The 22,639-nt window shown below is 41.0% G+C and overlaps 1 protein-coding gene across 1 annotated transcript in view; it reads right to left on the bottom strand.

Moving 5' to 3' along the window:
* Positions 1 to 8,872: 8,872 nt before the first annotated feature.
* GRK7 (G protein-coupled receptor kinase 7) overlaps positions 8,873 to 22,639 on the bottom strand; it is a 31,754-nt gene continuing 17,987 nt past the window's right edge. Inside the window, exons 3-4 of the mRNA XM_073359803.2 lie at positions 17,507 to 17,778; positions 8,873 to 12,010 (exon numbers count right to left, since the gene is read on the bottom strand). Of these exons, the coding sequence (XP_073215904.1) occupies positions 11,668 to 12,010; positions 17,507 to 17,778 (615 nt within the window). The 3' untranslated portion in view covers positions 8,873 to 11,667. The remainder of the gene's footprint in view (positions 12,011 to 17,506; positions 17,779 to 22,639) is intronic.

The raw sequence follows: 22,639 nt of genomic DNA on the forward strand, positions 1-22,639 counted from the left end.
CAGGAGTTCACATTTGTTGTTGGCTTGGTGAAATCTAATTATAGAACACACCACCAGTTTGGGGTATCTGCCCTTTTTTTTTGACAGTCTGCCCTGAGATAGAGACTCATAGTTGTGAGCCACTCCAGACAGTGTGACACTCACCAGTATTGGTGTGATGTTTACCACATGAGAAGGAGCTATTTTTTGTAACAAGAAAGCTCTTTGATGACAGTAAGATGAACCCTGTAGGGAGTCAAGATGTTTAGCCTTCATTGTGACCATTGGGATATTAAAGTTTCCTTCTTTCCATTGTTTTAAAATTTGATCCACAGTTCTCTCATACACAAAGTTCTGGGCAGATTACCTATTTCTCTGTTTCACACCCTGTCCCACAGCTGGCGTAGCATAAGAGTCTTGAGTAAGGTAAAGGATAAAGTTACACCCTGAATGTTGGGTCCTTCAGTCAGAGGGCCCCCTAAATAAGTTTGAATCTTCCCAGACAGTGTTCTTTTATCCAGCATCTTTCAATAATCATGTTCTTAATCACATCAAACAATAGAGTAACCATTCTGATGTAGTTCTGTTAAGGAACGATGAGAGAACAAAAGATGTTGAGGTTTACATAGGACCCAGCAAAAGCAAGCGTTATTGATTGGAGAAGTTCAAGGACACTTTCCCATCACTTGATTTGACAGAGAAAGATTCTAGATTAGGCTTGTCTCTGCCTCAGACAACAGCATGTTTTGTGGCTTGAAGTACAACTGATAATCAATAGCACTTTACATATAATTCTGAGCAGCATGTATCTTCTTGCCCTGCCAGTTGCTCCACCACACGGTCAATGCGTGAAAAGCAAAGATTGGGATGGCAGTCCACTGCTTGTGCTGCCTGAATATTTGGATGGATAATTCATAGATCTGTTTCTTCCCATAGAAAAATATCTTCAAAAGATGAGCTTGAGGGCTTAAATTCATAACTTTGCTAGACCCTAAAAATCTTGGTCTTGATAAGGACACTGGGTTTATGGCTTATTACAAAAATCAGTAACTTACTAACCCCCCTTTTTAGTCCTGTGACTGCAAAGGTATCAACAGGCCACTTCACTTTGAATGATCTTCTACAAGATGTGTTAAATATTTATGGTAAAACAATCTGTTCCACCTTGTGACACTCGGAGTCCCTTTCCCAGACCTGAAGAAGAGCCCTGTGTAGCTTGAAAGCTTGTCTCTCTTGTCAGCAGAAGCTGGTCCAATAAAAGGTATTCCTTCATCCCTCTTGTCTTTCTAATATCCTGGGACAAAGAGAGAAACATCTCTTCCCACAGTGATTCATTGCATGTTTTCACTCTTGTCTCATACACCTTTCTTGAATTATTAGGATGGAAGTATAGACCCTATGCTGGTGTTCTGGTCATACACAAACACTATCTTTGAGCTCACTGTCTTGCCAAGTGACCCATTTCTGTGTAACCTCAATGGAGAATTTTCCCCTCTTGTTTATTGATGTTACTCTGTGAGAAAGGCAGCAAAATTCTCTTTGGCTTAGAGATTTAAGTTTGTATAGCAGGCATCTCTCTCCAGCGTATCACAAAGAAACAGATTATTTTTGCTGACTGGACATTATGCCTCTTCATGGTGATCCTAGTGTTATTGCTGCTGCTATTATTGATAATAATGAGTCTGCTTATGCTTGTCAACCTCAATTGCTTTCCTCAGCTGATGATGACAAGAACACTAAATGTGATTTTAAGTTTTTAAGACCATTATTTTTGCTTCACACAGCATGAAATAAAGTACTGTTTCTTACCCTGCCTCCCCAACTCCCTCTCCTATAGCACAGCTCTCCATGCAACTAAGGTCATGTCTACACTTAAAGCGCTGCAGTGACACAGCTGTACAGCTACAGCTGCACCACTGCAGCGTGTATGGTGAAGATCTTTATGCCGATGGGAGAGAGCTCTCCCGTCAGCATAAAAAACAAAGCAAAACACCACTCCCCCAAGTAACATAAGCTATGTTGGCGGGAGAAGCTGTCCCGCCAACATAGTGCAGTGCATACTAGCAGGGCCAGAAGGTCTTCTTGACAACAAAGGCACACTGTTGACTCATATCCAGCTTCTCATCCACTGTAACCTCCAGGTCCTTTTCTGCAGAACTGCTGCTTAGCCAGTCGGTTCCCAGCCTGTAGCAGTACACAGGATTCTTACATCCTAAATGCAGGACTCTGCACTTGTCCTAGTTGAGCCTCATCAGATTTCTTTTGGCCCAATATGTCAGGTCACTCTGGATCCTATCCCTAACCTCCAGCATATCTACCTCTTCCCCCGGCTTAGTGTCCGCAAACTTGCTGAGGGTACAATCCATCCCATCATCCAGATCATTAATGAAGATGTTGAACAAAACTGACCACAGGACTTAAGTTCCCTGTAAGCTGCGTGGCCATGCAGCAGCCTATTTAGCTCCGTGCAGGTGCTCAGGGAATCCGCCCAAGGACCTGCTGTGGCCAGAGACCAGCTGGGGGAGGGGCACCCATCCCTCAGCCCCAACCTAGCCAGGCCTGGGCGCCTGGCCCTGCCAGGGTGGCCCGGCCCAGTCCCAGCTGTGGCCTGGACCTGGACTCAGGCGTGGCTCAGGGTTGGACAGACCCAGCAGTGGCCCAGCCCGGCCCAGACCCAAGCACGGACAGAGTGGCCGGGCCCTGCCCAGCCCCAGGGGCGGCCGGGGTGGCACCAACCCAGGTGCGGCCAGAGTGACCTGGCCCGGCATGGACCCATACTGAAGCAGTATGGCTCAGCCCAGCTCTAGCTGCGGCCCAACCCTGGAGCTGCTGCAGAGGGGAGAGGCACCTCTCCCTCACAGCCCAGGTGTTGCTGTGGGAAGAGAGAGCTGGGGGGAGCCCTCTCTCCTTGCCGTAGCCCCGGAGCCCCCTCCTACACCCCAAACACCCTCATCCCCAGCCCTACCCCAGAGCCTGCCCTCCCAGCCGGAGCCCTCACACTCCTGCATCCCAACCCTCACGTATCACCTCCATATTAGTGCACATAACAAAATTAATTCCACACATAGGTGGGAAAAATTAGCGGGAACACTGCCCAGGACTGACCCCTAGGGCACGCCACTTGATACCAGCTGCCAACCAGACATCGAGCTGTTTATCACTACCTGCGTACTGTGATACACTGTTGAGCCCGATGATCTAGCCAGCTTTCTATCGACCTTATAGTCCATTCATCCAATCCATACTTCTTTAACTTGCAGGCAAGAAGCCGGCGGGTGGGGCAATGGGTGGAGAGGAGCCCTCGGCCGGCTGGTGTGCAGGCCAAGAAGAGCAAGTGGTGGTGGGGCGGGGGGAGGGGCGGGGGCTGGAGGGGTCTCAGGGCACAGTACAAGCAGAGCAGGCCCAGGCCCCTTCTGAGCATGGGCCCAGCTCCATGGAACCACTGGTGCCATTGTAAACCCGGCACTGCACACTAGCGCTTATGTTGGTGTAACTTATGTCACTCAGGGGGGTGGAATACTCACACCCTTGGGTGACACAAGTTTTGCCAACGACGTAGGCAGTAGTGTAGACAGCCTAATTCAGCATTTCCTGCAGTGAGCATTAGACAGCCCTGAGTAATCTCTAGTCTTCTGCCAGCTTCCAGTTAGGAAAGGGGAACAGGAGGAGAGAGATAGCATCGGCTGTTCGCTATCTTCAACCCTCATTGACCAGCACAGTCCCTCCCCATTTCTAGGAGCCAGCACAGTACTTCTTATTGTGGGCTATAGACAGCCCCCGAGAAGTTCCAGTCCTCAGTCAGCTCCACACCAGGAAAGTGCACGATCAGGAGTTCCTTAGTGATTGCACCATCTGATATTGTTTGTGCTACTTTCTCATTTGTTCTGCTTTGCTCGCTCTCTCTCTCTCCCCCCTTGGAATCAAGAAATGTCTCCATTACCATTAATGACTAACACTCATGCCAATTTCTTTTAATGGTCTGAGCTCACCATGACAGCTACATTTGTTCGCCTGCTTTTTGTCTCCATCATTTCCATCCTCTTCTCTCCTCTCCCCTTCCACTCCTTCTATCGTCCTATTCTTTAAAAATACCCACCCTTCACTTCTTTTGCCCCAACTGCATCAGTTTTGCACTGGTGTAGTCCAGTGATTTCACTGAGTTACTCCTAATTAGCATAATTGTGAAATCAGAATCAGGCCCAACGTCTTCAAAAGTAATCTTTGCAGTGATGGCCTCTGCACTGCCCCCGACTGAGGAATCCAGCATACTGGAACAATTTACCCCATATAGTTAAGTAAATGTTATGTCTTCATAGTATAACATAAAATAAAGAATTAAGACTATTACTGTAGTTAAAGCAGTTTAATTCTGGTTTAAAGGGCTTTTCAGTTGTCTTTAAAATATCTAGGCTTACCAGGAGCATAGTTTATGCTCTCATGTGAGCATGTCTGCTGGTGGGAAAGCAGGCAGGAAGGAAGGCATAAAGTAAATCTACCGTTACATATGGTGAATCTTTCACCTTAGTGACTCAGTCAGGTGACATGTCTAGCATATCTTATGTCAAGTTTGCATGCAGTCTTGCAAAGCAAATACAGTATAACTGAACAGCTCCTTTCAACAGCTGTTTTTTAAAACTGTTACACTACTATTGTTAGCTGGGCTACAAGTTATGACAAGTGAAAAAGCCAGAATCATCTCTTTGGCATTCATTGTAACAACATTCCATCATAAGGAATTCTCATGCTACAGGATGTGAATGTAATAAAATATGTGACTCAGCATTGTGACATCTTTTCACTCTCTAAAGTGAAACTGCTGTAGTAGTGACTTGATCAGGCCATATAGGCCAAAATATAGGTTTGATAAGGAAAAATGTCTGTTAAAATTAACAGGAATAGAATTGTTTTTAAAATAATAATGAAAACCTTCATTTATCTAAACTGTTTCGACCAAAGACTGTAGGACCATGCTGTTGTATGTGAAACACAGTAACAGAGACTGGTAGCTGCAAAGTTTTGAGAGAACACAGGGCAACAGCTTCCTAAATGTGGCAAAATAAATGATGGACTAGATTATCCTCACTGTCATGCAATAGGGAAGAGATGAAATAATCACTGCCTAGTTTAAGGAAGGTAGAGGGAACAAACCCCCACCCGCAATTTCCATAGTGCACAGGAACCCAAAATTTTTGGGCTGATGACTTATTCACCAAATGGAAGACCTGATTTTGCACAGCCATACATTTTGTACAGGTGTACAAATTACACAAAATGTAAAATGCTACTGAGAAAATGCTAATATTTTCACACTCATTTTGCACAGCTTTAAATAATTAAACACAGCGCAAGGCAGTTGAAAAACAAGCCAAATTTTCCTGAGCACCTTTCAACTTCTCATTTTATTTTTTTTAAATGAGAGATGATTAGATCTAGATTTTTAAAGTTCTTTTCAATAATGTAAAACAATTAATAACCAAAGTCATGTTTAAAAGAAGTTACATTCACCTAATGTCTTTTTAATTTTTAACATGCCTATGAAGTGAGCACCTTAAAACCATCAGAGTGCAGCATTTCAAATGATGCCTATCAATTGAAGTGATCCTAGGTGGTCTTTAGCCATAATATTTCAGTTATGGGCCAGTTAACTTTTCTAGTACAAAAATGGGGCAGAAATTTCCCCATATCTAAAATTTCCAAATTTGGTGAAGCAGCACTAGTTTTGTCTTAAAAATGTGGGATACAAGTTGCCCATCTACCAATGATGCTTTTTTCAACATGGGGGGGAGGGGAGTGATTTTTGTACCTTTTTTAGAAAAAAAAAGTCTTTAGATATCTTAAACCTTAAATTTACTATGTATACATTAACAAACGACTACTGTGCACAATCACAAATTAGTTTTTACAACCGTTTATTGTATCAGTGGACTCCAGCCATTGAAACATTTTGCTATTAAATTGTTATGATAGCAGATAAAGATACAATAGACTTTCCTAGCTTCCGAGGATCAGTGGTAATCTTTAAAATGAATGACAAGAGTTCAGTTATTCACCTCACTTTTACCTCTGGATATGAAAAATCAGATCTATTTGGATATTTAAACAGTAAAAGTACATTATTTTGAAGATCACTATTAAAAATTTTGTATTCTTAAAATAGTAGTGTTCAGATGAGAAATAATTTATTATAGCTGTACTGCACAACACCCTCCTTCAGCCATAATTAGACATCCAAGGGAAATCTCATCCCACTCCCATTTTACTTACTGTTTCTTGCTCCTGCGCTGAAATTTGTTTGTGAAGGTGAGGGAAGATGATCCTGAGAAGAGTTAGATTCACTAGGAAACTTTTGATTTTGTACAAAACTGACTATTCTGACAAAAATATGTTCTTGATATGGAGTAAGGAAATTCCATAGGTATATAGAATAGCAAGTTGAACTGCTTCCCTGAAGCCAGATTCTGATTGGTCAGTTGGGCCTTTGTACTAATGCAACATTCCTTATGGTGCACAGCTGAGACTTCATCACCACAATTAAATAATCTCTATAAATATTGACTTCATTATAGGCATCAAGTATAAAAGCAGCCTCTCCCTTTCCTTGCCCCACAATTGTAGCTGCCTTTCTTAAATGTAAATTTAGATGATAATCTTACTTAAAAGGTTGGTTTGGGAGCTCTCACCAGCTCCCAACTCAGCTTGGTGCAGTTAAAGCTGCCCTGCCACTGTCTAGCACCTCTGAGAGTAGCAGTCAGGCTGCGAAAGGGAGCATTATTTCTCTTCTCAGGAAACACATGGAAGAATCCTGGAAGAGAAATCACTGTGGCATGCCCAAGACAGTTAGTAGCCCTTCACAGGTAGTGTTTATTGCATTTGGGCTCTTAATTCAGTCTTTTAAATGAGATTAACACTTTAATATACAAAAAGAAAAGGAGGACTTGTGGCACCTTAGAGACTAACAAATTTATTTGAGCATAAGCTTTCGTGAGCTACAGCTCACTTCATTGGATGCATCCGATGAAGTGAGCTGTAGCTCACAAAAGCTTATGCTCAAATAAATTAGTTAGACTCTAAGGTGCCACAAGTACTAATTTAATATAGTTTATAGTTGCCTGCAAAAGAGGCAGGGAAGAGAGGTCACTGAGCTGTCAGGGACAAAAGGGGAAGGAGAGGTAGTTTCAAATTATACACTTTTCCTTTGCCCCACTAGCTTATATATCACTTGGACAGCCCGTCATTCTTCTCTGAGTACTTCAAATCCTACTTTCTATTACAAAAACTGAATTGGGGAACTGGTCAATGTGATTTCTAAATTATGCCCTGATTGGGCAGATTAGGCTGGTGATTAACTTTATCTATGTGAGTAGTGTCATTGGCTTCAACATGTACTGGTTATCACATGCATAAGTCTTTGCAATATTGGGGCCTTGCTTTTTATAATACAAAGCAAGATGTTAAAAATGGCCTTTAAGCCACCACCAAACTGTTGTTGAAAGTACATCAAGGTTAATGGCAAGGGCAGGAGAAGGGACCCAAATATTTCACTAAATCATTTAAATAATACATTTTACAAAGTGGATATTAAAAATAATAAAGAAAATGCATTTTCAAGCTTTTTTTCTGTTTCTTTTCTTTCTCTTCTCTTCATCATGGAAACACCTGCTGTCCAAATCCCTGCACTAACAGATTTTAGAAATTGAATTGTAAAACTACTCTTCTGTGCTCTCAGCAAAATGCCATGCCAGGATGTGCATCAGTAGATTATTGATGCATTCCTTTGAGTGGCTTACAAAGCCCATTTAAGGCATTCACTGATGGCCTACTAATGCACAGCCTTTAGGGATTTACTGGCATAATAGATCTTTTTAGAACCACAATCATATAATATTGTGGGCCTGTGATGAGAGAAACTTTGTCCTAAACTCTACCATTTAGGTATTGAAGGGCTGTGTTTTGCAAAGTAATCTTAGGTGAAATGTGCTTTTACCTTAGGGGTTAAATTATGGTTCTATGCATACATCAGTTCCCTCCTAATGGGAACATGTTTATACTACAAAAGTAGCATTATGTGAGCCCATATTCTGGCTGCTTTCCACCCCGATTCTCAGTCCTTGCTGTGTTTTACCCTGCCAGGAGCAGGATTAATCTACACCAGGAGTAATCTGCCTGGAATGGGGTTATGAAGCTGAGTCAGACTGTGCATGTGCCAGAGCACTTACAACCTACTCTGCAATGCCTCTCAGTGGCTCTAGCTACAGAGGACCTCTGAAATGCAATTTCTGTGGATCTGTCCACAAGTTTCTGCCATTCATTTCCCCTCCTAACTACATAGGGTTTTGGTGTGCACATACAATAATGCTTTGCAATTCTTTAGCAACTTCCATTTGAGGATCTCAAAGTGCTTTACAAAGATTATGATTTTAGCCTCACAACCCTCCTGTAAAGTAGGGTATTTTACAGAGGTGGAAACTGAGGCAGAGAGAAATGAAAACACTGGAAGTCAGGGACAGAGCCAGGAATCCCTTCTCTCCTCATCCTGTTTTAGAACCACAAGTTCATCCTTCATCTCCAAGTCTATCCATTTTTCAATACCTTTTTAAGACCATCCTTGCTGCCATATGAACAGCCCAAGCCCAAATTTGGCCGATAGCAAAGTTACAATAATTTGATAGGATGGCCAGCGTACTCCTTTACCCCTACAGTGAGGTGGTGGTTGTTTATTGTTTTGTTTTGATTCTCTTTAAGAGATTCCCTAATAGCATTCATGAACAGAATTATCCAACAGATATTGTATAACATCTTTCATATTAACTTGCAGAATAAGAAAGAAGAGAATTGGAGAAGTATTTTTAAAAGAAGAAAAAGAAACCACTCCTTTTATATTTAATCATCTCTGTACAAAAGTTAGGAACCATATTAGCAAATTTATTTGTTTACCTGTGATGTTAGATAATATTTTTTTAATATCTGAAACTTACGGTTTGATAGCTACATTATTTGGCATGAGCAAAGCTATTCTGTTAATAGTTTATTAATGTTATTGAAACCCAAATAGTGTACATTATAGGTGGTTATAGATACAGAGTATCTTTACCAATTCCTTTGTGTATCAGATGTAGAGGTCTAATCCTGTAGTTTCTACAGAGGCAAACCTTTGAGTTCAGTAGAAGATTTGCCTGTGTAAGGAATGCAGGAGTGGGTGTTAATGGCCCAATGCTGTAAGGAGCTGAATACCATCAGTTTCCATTGAAATCGGCAGAAGTTGGGCGGACTAAAGGGCCTAATTCTGCTAGTAGTTAGTACATAGTATAGTACTTACTAACGTATGAATAGTCATTAAATCTGTTATAGAGTTTTTGCAGAATTGAGTCTCGAATTAATTTAGGGTGTTCAAAACTAGAAATAAACAGAAATATATAAAGTTTTGTTCAAGAACTGGTTAAACTGTACATTTAGACTATATCAACTTACATACATCATTTTTCCATATCACTTATAAAAATAGTGCAATGTATTTTATTTTTGTGGCTGATTGAATTAACATTGGTATTATATTTAGAAACTTCTCTTTTTAAAGGCCAGTTACAAACTGGTGTGATTTATTTGTAGTTTAATTTAAACTACAGTTTAAACCAAATATAGACATGTATATCAGGAAACCTGCTAGAAAGTTGAACTTGGTAACAAAAAAATTGAATGTACAGTACATTCACAATCAAACATCAATTTCTTCATATAAGCTGTAATATAACTACTCAAAAGCATAAGCTTACACAATATTAAGTCAATTTCTTTTCTCAAATTCACTAGTTCACTCTCAGACTGATTAAGTTAAGATAGAGGAGAATTTGACCTATTCTTTCCGTCCTTATTCCTGCTGAACTTTTTACATTAATGAGAACTTGGACATATTACTACTGAATCATTCAGTGACTAAGGTGAACTGAGAAATCTAGATAGCCAAAAGACTCTTAAATTTGCTGTGATGCATGAAGTCCAAATTCATTATCTAATTACTGAGAGTATTACTTCATCATTTAAAAGCCTTTATTGAAAACTTTAGAACAACCAGAAACATTTGAATTAAGAAAAGGGGGGGGGAGAGAGATCAAGAAAGAAAATGAGTGTATTATAATGGCAGGCTCATTCATTTTCAGAACAAGTGCCTCCTCACCCTGTTATTGCTTTCATAGTTCACATACACAGAGTGATGGAGTGCTATCCTTCTATGTTTCCTGATGTAAGCAGAGTCAGGATGAACTCTACCCTGACATCTGGTGGCGAGTAGAGGTGGGTTGTGTAAAAGAATTTCAGGGGCTGATCTCATTTGCATAGGCACACCCACCCTGCCTAGATGGTCACTTTGGCTGCTGTAGGAGCCCTAGTTTCTCTGTTATTGGGGCAGGAATAAACTGTTATTATCCTGATTATGTGAATCGAGGACAGTGGAACTGTACTTGGCCTTTTGTTATGATGGAGGGACTCACCATCAAGTAAGCAGCACTCGCTAGGCAAGGGTCATGGGTTTCAAAACCTAGTGAGGGGAGAAAAGCTGGGGGTAGGTATTAATGTCTGGTAGTATAGGTCCCCCCCCCCGGTGAGGGTCCAACATGTCAATTGCACTATCTTCTCTCTCTACTGTGGAATATCAGAGCTAGTTTTGATTCTAACAGGAGTTTAGTTACAGGCTGCTAAGCTGAAATCATTTTGGGCCAATGGTGTACCAGCACTGAGGCTCCCTTACTACAAGCTGAAATCACTAAAGAGCTAAAATTACTAAGAGCTGAAATCACTGAGCGTTGTGTTAAGTGGGGGGGGAGGGAGGGCTGAAGCTATATTGCGGAGCAGTCTGCAAGATGGCTGGAGCAGCTCATGGGATGGTTGGTGGAGCGGAGTGGCTGCCAGAACAGAGCGACTCGTGGGATGGCTGGTGGAGCAGAGCAGGGCTGAGCCCCATGGAGAGGTTGGGCAATTGGCTTTGGACCACATAAGGTGCCCCTTAACCCCCCCATTTCCACCCAGGTTGAGAGGTAAAACTCTGCAGATAAACTTTTGAACGCTGGGGCTGCACTGACCAGGGACAGAGACTTTGGGGTTGTTGGACTTTTGGGACTTTGGGGGACTTTTGGGTTGCTGGACTCAAGAACCAAAGGCCCAATTTGCTTGGGGTGGGTTTTTGCTCATGGGTTGTGTTATGAATCCTGGTGGTGGTGTTTCCTCAACATAATGCCACATTGTTTCTCTCTGTTATTAAAAGGCTTTTGCTACACTCAGACTCTGTGCTTGCGAGAGGAGAAGTATCGCCTCTTAGAGGCGCCCAGTGGGGGTGGTATATAATTGTCCCAGGTCGCTGGGTGGGGGCTTGAGCCGGTTTTGCATTGTGTTATTGGAATGGAACCCCTAGATACTGAACCCGGCCCTTGTTGCTGCCAACTCTGATGGGCAGAGGGGTTACACTAAAATAAACTTGATTCTTCATCTTGATAACTTCCAACACAATAAACAGATTATCTCTGTTGCTAGAACAAAGTAGTAGAATATCCACTCAGCTTATGCTCCTACTTGTCCTGTTGATGTCATATTTTAGGTTGATCGGTTCTTGTTAAACAGCTTAGCTGAGTTTTTGAAACACTGTTAGAATCTGGAAAGTTCTGTGGTGCATTTTCACCCTTTTTGTTAATGATGTGATATTTATAACAACAAACAAACTCCTGACTTGGCTTCACCTCTGTTTGCACATCCCCCAGTAGCTACTCTGTTAGGATCATTCAGTTCTTCGAACAGTCCGGTTTCGATAATTTCTTCCTGCCACGGTATAGGGACAGCACCTGTCGCAAATTTCTTGAAGAATTGCTTATCTTTGTCATCAAACTCAATCCCCCTGATTTCAGAGAAGTCAGCAATGTCTGCAACATCTTTGGCATAGACAACTGATGGATCTGGCACAAAAGGGGGGTCTATGAGGCCTGCCTCCAGCCTATGGAAGTTAATTGTTTTGAAGAAAGCATGTTTTCTTGGATCATCGTCACTGCTCCTGCAATAAAGCAAGAGATTGTCAGTCAAAATTGTGATGTGCTAGCTAGCTCATGAAGGTGAACTATATATATACACAACTGAGAGAGCCCCAAAGCTGAATTATAGCTCCACATGTGGACACTCCTAGATTTTGGGAAAGTTTAATTGCACAACTTGGGTCTATTTTAATTTTAAATGGGTTTCATTAAACCATCCCTTTGTATAGTCTTTCAAAAGCCAAGGGTTGTTAGGTGCATAATGGGATCAAGATATTTTGTACTTTTCAGCTAGGAAAGTCAGGTTTTCAGTGGAACTGAAGCTAAGGAGGGGGAAATATTAGGACTATTGTTAACAACAAAAGCCCAGATAATTTGCTTTAGTTTAGGTAGAATAAGAATTCCAGGAAACTGTAGTAGGTGGTTCAATGGGTAATGCACTCAGCTGTCAACTCTGGAAACAGTGGTTTCAGAGTGAAACTGGTGACAAGTAAAACTGATGTTTGTGGTCTCATCTGAAATGTGTATTGGTCCACAGTGCGCGCAAACAGAAAAATCACACAAAGCCCAATACAAAAGCCATTATTCTCATGAGTATTTCTAATTCACATAAGTAGCCCCACTTAGCTCAATGGGTCTACTCAAATTGCAGGATCAGATCCAGAGATTGGTATGCTAGCAAAGGAATGCAAGCACATTTCCTAGCACCTTCGCACCCAATGACCCTCTATAGCTAAAACTATCCTAGGCCCTTACTACTATGAATATAAACATTAATAAAACTCACCCAAGAATTAAAAATAAAATGAATCAAACGTTTTTTAGACTTTTTCAAAATAAGTGTATCTTGGAAAGAATAACTGCAGTCCATGCAATGGGCTGAATTAAGGTTCTCTTTTCTTGAAGGAGAATCAGGAACACATGAACTATTGCAATGTGGGCCCACATTCAGATCCCAAGATGACCCCCCAGGACAGGAATAATCTGAGTCTTAGGGGTACAATCAAAATATACTATGATCCTTGATGTAGGCCCTGTCCTAGAATGTGCCACTTTTGAAACTTTAGCTGTCAAGAATGTGCAAAGATAACCTTTGAGGCCAGGTCTGTATTACGAAATTAGGTTGGTATAACTATGTCGCTCAGGGGTGTGAAAAATCCACACCCATTAGTGACAGTTAAATTGACCTAACCTCTGCTGTTGACAGTGATACGTTTTCCCATTGACATAGCTATAGCTTCTAGGGGAGGTGGATTAACTATAGTCACCTCAGAAGCCCTCCAGTTGGCATAGGTAGCATCTTCATTGAAGTGCTACAGCAGTGCAGGGTTTAATGTGTAGACCTGCCCTGAATTTTGAAGAAGCTATGAACAGGGAGAAAAACTGAGTAGTTCTTTTCCTGTATATATGGATGAAACAGCTTGGACTGGGCCCTACATGAGTTAAAGGAGTATGAAGAACCAAGCTATTGTGACAATACCAGGAAAACAGATTTGTCTCTATTCCTTGGCCTCAGTAAATAGCAGTGTTGTTAATGGGTTGAAGTTTTCTGATCACACTTTTTTACAAAGTCATATACTAAATAAAGACCACGCTTTCACACATTCACAGTGCACTATGGGATAATACTGAAGAACAGGATGTTCTATGGATATGATTCCCTACAACAAGGTTAAAAGAAAGAGATAATGCAAATTTCTGTTAAAGCCAATCATCTTCATTAATGTGTAAAAGCACCATTACTTAGTGACCAGATGCAGATGTGACCACAGAAAGTTCTGCTCTGCCATGCACAATAACAGACCCTTCAGCTTGAACAGCATCCTTAATTCCCTTTGCACTGCTTCCCATTCCCTAACTGCCCACTCCTGCTCAGAAAACTGCACTTTAGCTTCACTTCCTGGCAGCCTAATTCATGTAAGCATGTCTCCAGAGGCCACAGTCTTGTAAAAAAATGTGATCAAGGGAGCATAGCCATAGCCTGAGAAGCATCAGAGGCAGCCAGATGGGCCTCAAAGGTACACAGAGATGGTGTTACCCATCAAGAAGTGGCAAGGGAGATGTATACTACAGTGATGAGCACAGTAGGAAAACACAGATTAGATCCACAGAGCTTATGTTATTTTTACATATGGTCTTGCAAAACCTAGCTAGCTCAGTTAGTGACACATAAACACCGGTACAGCTGTGGAGCCTGAAGTCAATTGCTGACTGTCTTTATTAGCCTGAAGTGCATTAGAGCTGCAGATCAGATAATGAGAACTCACAGATTTGTGACTCTAGCAGCTCTGTCAGTCACCCTATAGAGTTACTGGGTGATTTCATACTCAGCATATTCATGCAGACTTTATTTTATTTTGCTTTTCTATAATATGCTATTAAAAGCAACAGAACTTGGTGTAGGCTCCACAATGGATTACTGCAGTGTTTCCCCCTCTTGATGTAATATATTTTCTTTTGATACCATCAGGAATAAATTTTTATTTTTTTAAAAATATGAAGCTACAGGAATGCCATCTAAAAGCACCTACTAATACGGTGCTTCTTCTACCTAGCCAGGACCCCTTCCCATGTGAATCTGATGTTTACAAAACGGTGACAGAAAAAGTGAATGAGCCTGTCTAACTTCTCTCAAGTTAACATTCCTCAATGAACTATTTCACTGTTCCATGGGACAGCATGGGAGAGGGGTGAGCAAGTTCCAAACAAGAGGGAGTGGAATCAGAGAGTGGAGAGAAAGGTGCTAATCTCTCCAAAATAAGCCAAAAACTCTGAGTCTTGGGTACAAAATTTAGAACATTTTCAAAAGGTCAGGTATGCAAATTAAAGCTGCCCTTGAACAGCTTTAACTTATGCAACAGGCACTTATGTAGATAACCCAAGGTCTGATTGACCTTAGCAGAATTACAAAGCTAATCTTTACATAAGGATGAGCTGTTCTTGAACAATATCTCCAGTGTAATAGGCAGAGACAGGGATTTTTTTTTAACATCATGTACAGAAAGGCTGGACTTCCCCTTGCCCATTTCTCATTAAACTGTGTGTTGAAGGGAGGGTAAGAAAAAATGGGACATTATCTTGTCATAAAACACAGGGTAAATTGCTCCATCTGTAGTTCTACTTGTTGGGCTGGTAGAAATTTTGGTGGGGAGAAGTGGGATCCTTTTCCCAGTCCCCCAAAAATGTGAAGTGGCACCAAACAGCAAAGAAAGTAGAGGCAGCATATTTTGAAAAATCAAAGCGGCAGAATGAAAAACCTCAGCACAAATAATTGTCTTGAGGTGCTTCTCCCACGCACCACTAAGGGCTAATGTAACATTAAGTAGGCAGAGAGATGGTTTTGTGGGGAAAGCACATGACTAGGATTGTGGTTCCATTAGAAGAGCAGTCTATTCCTAGCTCTTCCACAGACTTGCTGTATGACCTTGAACAACTCACTCAGACTCTCAAAGCCTCAGTTTCCCCAACTTTTAAGTGAGGGTGATAAAGCTTACTTCACACGGGTATTGTGAGTCTAAATGTATGTAAAGCACACTGAATTTCAGATGGAATGCTCTAAGTGAAGAGTATTACTATTATTGTGATAAACTAGGCAATTTCTGTCAGCTGTGTTGTAAGATAATTTGTTGCTAAATAGTATCTACAGTTTTCATTCAGTGTTAGAATTGTCAGCTTCCTTATAACGACAAAAAACGGGGAATCACAGCCTCTGTTCACATTTGAAATCCACACAGAAATACAGTATGTGGCTGATCAACCCATGACCATATCATATTGGTATGCAAGGATGTGTATTTTGGACATTCTTCTGTCAAAAAGCTGTGTAGCTATTATACTTGCCCTGCTGGAGAGAAGATTCATGTGATAAAATGATACACACTTCCCTGCTAAATCCTTGAAAAAATCAAATACAAGTCTTCACTTGTACATTAGATATAAAACACTGTTATATGATCTTCTATGCCATTCTTCAATGTGTTTTCAAATATCTTTAGGTTCTTTGTAAATGCAGTATGACGTTAATATTATTATTAATAATATTAATTTAATAATTTGTTTATTTATAATTTAAATTAATTAATAAATAAGATTGATTATACATCTTCACATTAAGCCCCTCCATTGCAAACAGGAGTTTTATATTCACTGCAAGCATTATCAGTGTCACAATGTGGCATTCAGATTAACACTGAATACTGCATAGAGAGGAATCTGGGCTGTTGGCAAATAACAAGTTTTACAAAATAGAAACCACTAATTTATTCTAATTACCATATGTTTCACAAATTTTACTGTACTGGTTACTGAATACTATATTTTATTGCTGAACAAGTGATAGAGACCATATTTTCTAGCTTCATAAACTGTTACTTACCATACCCTTCACAACACACCGTGCTATAATAAAAGTTTTAAGGAAAAATGTGCAATCTTTATACAGAAAAGACTCCCAGTAATTTCAACGGCAGATTTCTCTGTATTATTGCGTAGTATATACATAAAATGTGAAATGACTGAATTAAATGGGTCTGTTCACCTACTTTTTGGTAGGTTCTCAATCACGTTATATTGGAAAACTTGACTTGAATTGGTAGATAAATTTACAATCATGTTTGATGAAAGTTACTATGTGTTCTAAATTTAGCTACCACCAATTTCCTTTATATCTTATTACAGTGTACTTACTTGTCCTATAGATTGTCTTGTATTTATTCTGTCTTGACAGTACTGCTGTTGAATCTTTCACCATGTATCACTACAAAGGTATTTGAAAAGTTAAATACTATAATGTTTAGCTTTCCAATTACCTTATTATTCAAAGAATCTTTAGAATTGCTGACTCAGGGCCAAATCCAGCAGTCCTTTCAAAGGCAAAACTCCCATTAAGGCCGCAAATGGAATTTTTGCCTAATAAGGACATAAGTCCAAGTGTACTCTCCCTTCCAAATAGCCTTGGGATGATGGCAAGAGGACCAGGAAATTCTGTGGGTTTCCATTACATTGGCCTGTCAGTGAGAAGGTTTAGGATACCTGTTGTAGGAAACAAATGGTTCAGTCTTCCAACCCTGATACCTGCAGGCTTATTAGGGGTTGTCCCTTCATGCTGCTGCTTTGTAACCCTGATAGCACAGTTTCTACAAGAGTTGTGCTGACATAGACCAAGCATTCTGCAATCAAGTAGCATTATCTTAGATGCAGATATATACTAGAATATTCACTGTCTAGGGGGAAGAGAATATTATGGAGGTGGTTCCTCCCCTTCCTCAAAACCCTACAAAGCTCCAAAAGAGGAGCTACTATGGATTTCTGGGGAGGTAATGGGGATTGACGCCACAGAGGCAACATTCCTCCATTTCCATGCTCTCCCAAGAGAGATCTGCTAGAGCAAGATCACTTCCATTCATGGAAATGGAAAGGAAGATTGAGGTCTTTGCAGAAACTTTAGGATTTGGCCTCTATTTGTATGAAATAATGATTGCATAATTGATCTAGGCTTAAACATGGGAAATAAGCCATACCTGCTTCCTAAACGGTGCTCTGATTTCTTAGCCAAGAACAGCCTGCAAATATCTTTTGTTTCCTCCGTGAAGTTGGCATGCTCAAATTTCACCTCATCTTCCAAGGTTCTTTTTTTCACGTCATCCTTATTGACCTTTTCTTTGAAATCCTTGAATGGAGTTCGACCCGCAACCATCTCATAAATACTACATCCCATAGCAAACCAGTCCACAGGGTAGGAGTAATTCTCTTCCTTCAGGATTTCAGGAGCCATATAACCATTAGTCCCAGCCTATGGCAACCAAACATATATGTTTACTAGACAATGGCAATAATGAAATGCATAGGAGTAAGTACATTTTAATCTCCTACAGTTAATTACATCAAGCCACAAAATGTATCTGAAGGTATCAGTAGCAAACATGATAGAATTATGCTTATAGAAACTATAGATGACATTCGATATATATGCATCTATGTAATATCCATATAACAGGTTTGGCACATAATTGAATTATTTCTGTTGCTTAAATATCTTTCTGTATGTAAACTTTTAAAATATGATCTGAAAAGGAAAAATATGGATTTGTGCCATTTCTGCTTTTTATATAATGTATAAAGAAAGCCTGAGAGGTTTTGTTTTTTAAAAAATATTTCTTTCTGCTTTATTTTTTCTTTCACATTAGAAATTCAGGTCTTATCTACCTTGTTTTCCTGAAAGATTATGAAGAACTGAGGAACAGAAGGTATAGCACATCAGGAGAAACCAGGAAAGTGAAAAGTGATTAACTATTAACATTTATTTGACTTAACCATTTGGGAGAAATCCTTTCCTTAATAGGGATGCACCGCCCCCCCAGAGGCAATGCGTGTAGGAGGGCATGAGGGGGTCACGTGCCCCCCTTCGATTTCTGCCAGGGATTTTATATATATATAGTTTTTGCAGGGAGTGGATTCAAATACATACCCCCCCACTATCAACAGTAAGATGTCACCTCTGCCATTCTCATCCCTTCAATTAACAGCAGAGAACACTCTTAAACCCACATCTCTGAGTCATCTAAGTAGTTTCCTTGCAAAAACAGGAAAGAAAACATTCAATTTTCCTGATATTTTAAGGTTCAAAAAGCAACAACAAAATGATACCTTTCAGGTTTTCTTTAAAATTCATTACAAAACACAAAAGAAAACAGATCCAGTTCCCCCTTCCAGGTCCCTTGTAAGCAACGCACCAGCGAGTGAGCCTTGCTTGAATATTCTGTTGTATTCTGCATTCATGTTGGGGAGAATTAAGGAGTCAGCATTAGTTAGTTGCAGCACATAACTCTGAATTAAGAACACTTCTAGATATAGGACAAACTGACCATGCCCTATGGATATAACTGCAATCCTCCTATTGCCAGATCTGTATCACTCATATTGTAGGGCAGGCAAAGTAGGATTCCAAATGAGTTCTACTGGCTTTCTGGTAAGTTGATTTCCTTGAGAGGAGGAAATCACTCTTCGTCTACACTGCCAAGGTGTTACCATCATTAGTGCGGGTGGAAGCCTTAGTATAGATAAGGCTCCCACAACCAGACCCATTTTTACCCCAGTATTAGTTATACCTGTTATCTAGCAGGTTTAACTAGCAGAGTGGTAAAAGTGCCAAAAGTCACTTGAGCTTTTTCTATGCCTTTTTGAACTGATGGGAATCTTTCTTCTTTTTCTTTTTAGGATAGACATGGTCTTGGTGCAAAATCCAATTGACAGTTGTTCAAGATTGTGGTTGCTATTAGTACCAGAGTTCTACTGTTGGCTGAGGGAGTCACTCTAAGCCAAAACAGAGGTCCCTCAGGAAAGGATAACTGAAATCATAGCTCATTTGGGACACACGAAGGAATTTGTGAGTGGTACAATTAAACACATGCACAGGCAGTTTCAGTATGAGCAGTGGGAAGGCTATTACTCCTTCAGCTTTAGATACAACGTTCCTCTCTTCGTCAGTTTTTCAACCCCCTATAAACCTCAGCTCCTGCCAATGTGAGATATATCATCTATCTATATCCATCTCCTAATATAGCTAGGCCAGGTCATTGTTTATAAAAGGTAGGCAGTAGATGAAATACCCTTCCTTTTCCTTGCTACTAACTATTCTCATTTAGAGACATGGGGCCAAATCATCCCCTTTGCTGAGAGGCAGGAGGGAGATGAGAGCACAACTATCAGCCAGATTTGGCCAGTAAGCAAAGAAGGAAGAATGGAGCCAAAGTGGCACTGTCTCTCTTGTTGACTCACCAAGTCCACAGAAGTTACCCTGCTTTGTAGAGTTATATGAGGTGGATGGCGCTCTCAGTCTGACCCGAGGCAATCTGCACTATTTGTATTGGATTTTCCCACTGGAATTTGATTCTGCCCCAGGGAGAGTTGAAATCTTATTCATGGCTACTCCTCCATTCAGAAAGGGGGCATTGTGTAACTGTGGACCAGAAAACCAGAGTCATGCCATCTGGAGGAGAGATGAGGGACCAGGGAGAAGTACAGAGAGGCCGATTTCTACACAAGTGCCCTAATGTGCGGGTAGAACTGGAGTCCCTGTGAACAGTGGGCAGCTACATGATCAGAAAGCCACACCATTTATGCTATCTGCATGTCTACAGACCCACGAGGGGTTGTATGGTGGGAACTATGCACAGCCTCCGAGGTACTTTTTGCTTGTCTTGTTTTTTAGTGGGAGGCAATAAGCATTCTCAGTTTGATTAGGCCAGAGGTGAAGTTGATTTAGTGAGTGATACCCTGAAAAGCTGGTGAGCCATTTCATCATCAAATGGAGTCACAGAGAGCAACACAATAATCACAGTGTTACATCCTGGCATTGTGTTTCTGTTAAGACATTGCTGTACTGGAATTCAGCCTCATCACCTGCTGAACAATATCAAGACACATGACACAGCAGTGTCAGAATGTCATTCCTTGATCGTCAGTGTGGGTTACTGTAGCTCCATTCAGCAATACTTCTCTCTTTCACCCCTCTCTTTTCCCTTCCCCAGCACGGCTGCTTGAAGGGGTGGTTGCTAGGTGCCTTTAGCCTATTTGATATGCATAAACGGCATAACTGTGTTAATTATGCAATATAGGAGGTGGCTTTGACTGATGTGACGCTCATGCTCCTGGTGCTCAGGCAAAGCAAGGGGAGCTCCAGTCCTACCCATAGATTCAAAGGAACTGTAGGACAGGGTCCAAACACCACCCTATACTGGAAACCTACTGACCGCTATACTTACCTACATGCCTCCAGCTTCCATCCAGGACACATCACAGAATCCATTGTCTACAGCCAAGCCCTAAGATACAACCGAATTTGCTCCAATCCCTCAGACGGAGACAAATACCTATAAGATCTTTATCAAGCATTCTTAAAACTACAATACCCACCTGGGGAAGTGAGGAAACAGACTGACAGAGAGAGACGGGTACCCAGAAATCACCTACTACAGGACAGGCCCCACAAGGAAAATAACAGAACACCACTGGCCATCACGTACAACCCCCAGCTAAAACCTCTCCAGCACATTATCAACGATCTACAACCTATCCTGGAAAATAATCCCTCACTCTCCCAGACCTTGGGAGACAGGCCAGTCCTCGCTTACAGACAGCCCCCCAACCTGAAGCAAATACTTACCAGCAACTACACACCACACCACAGAAACCCTAACCCGGGAATCAATCCCTGTAGCAAACCTCGTGGCCTACTCTATCCCCATATCTACTCTAGCGACACCATCAGAGGACCCAACAACATCAGCCACACCATCAGAGGCTCATTCACCTGCATGTCTACTAACGTTATATATGCCAGCAATGCCCCTTTGCCATGTTCATTGGCCAAACTGGACAGTCCCTACGTAAAAGAATAAATGGACACAAATCGGACATCAGGAATGGTAACATACAAAAGTCAGTAGGAGAACATTTTAATCTTCCTGGACATTCTATAACAGATTTGAAAGTAGCTATACTTGAACAAAAAAACTTCAGAAACAGACTTCAAAGAGAAACAGCAGAACTAAAATTCATTTGCAAATTTAACACCATTAATTTGGGCTTGAATAGGGACTGGGAGTGGCTGGCTCATTACAGAAGCAGTTTTGCCTCTCCTGGAATTGACACCTCCTCATCTATTATTGGGAGTGGACTACATCCACCCTGATCGAATTGGCCCTGTCAACACTGGTTCTCCACTTGTAAGGTAACTCTCTTCATGTGTCAGTATATTTATGTCTGCATCTGTAATTTTCACTCCATGCATCTGAAGAAGTGGCAGTTTTACCCACAAAAGTTTATGCTCAAATGAATCTGTTAGTCTTTAAGGTGCCACCGGACTCCTTGTTGTTTTTGTGGATGCAGACTAACACAGCTACCCCCTGATAGGTGCACCATTGTTTCAGTGGAAATTAGCAATGGTTCAGCAAGGTGATGGTTGGGGTCAGATTAGGTTTAGGTGAGGGATCAGGATTGGGATTAAAGGCTGAATCAGGGGTAGAGTCTGAGGTTCTAATGTAATGGAACTGTAATTCTGTGAGCTATTATGAAAATTCAGCTCAAAGTGAGGGAAGTCTTGCAAGATCTGCTATTCTCATGAGGTTTCCACCATTGTGTCCAAAACCTTGTGAGAGCCGCTTCTCACAAAATTTCAGCAGAATTTGAATGCAAATTGAACAGAACTCTGGTTCTAGTTCTAGACCTGGCCCAGAATCCAAAATAAAGGAATGAGTTAAAATGTCAGAGTTCAAATCCAGCTTCCCACTCCTTTAAATTCAAAGGGATTCAGATTTGACCATTCTCTAGTGGAAAATATATATATATGTTACAAATGGCAATCCTATTGTTTGATATGTAGATATTGACCCATATGCCAAAGAAACCAGGGGAGGAAGAAACAGAGTAAATCTCTCTACAATTTCAATTAGCACAGGAACTGGCAAGCAGAAGGGCAAATGGAATTTAGATTTCTCTGCCTTCTCCTATATAGCTAAAGGTCTGGGCAAAAAGTTTTTATTGAAGAGAAAGGACTATAAAACCACAAGCACTCAGCTACGTAAACAACTGAGCAGTAAATAAGGAAAACAGGAAGGGAGGTGCTGAAATAAGAAGATGCAGGGTGTTGTCAG

Source organism: Lepidochelys kempii, chromosome 9 (genome assembly GCF_965140285.1).
Source record: "Lepidochelys kempii isolate rLepKem1 chromosome 9, rLepKem1.hap1, whole genome shotgun sequence".
Lineage (NCBI taxonomy): Eukaryota > Metazoa > Chordata > Testudines > Cheloniidae > Lepidochelys > Lepidochelys kempii.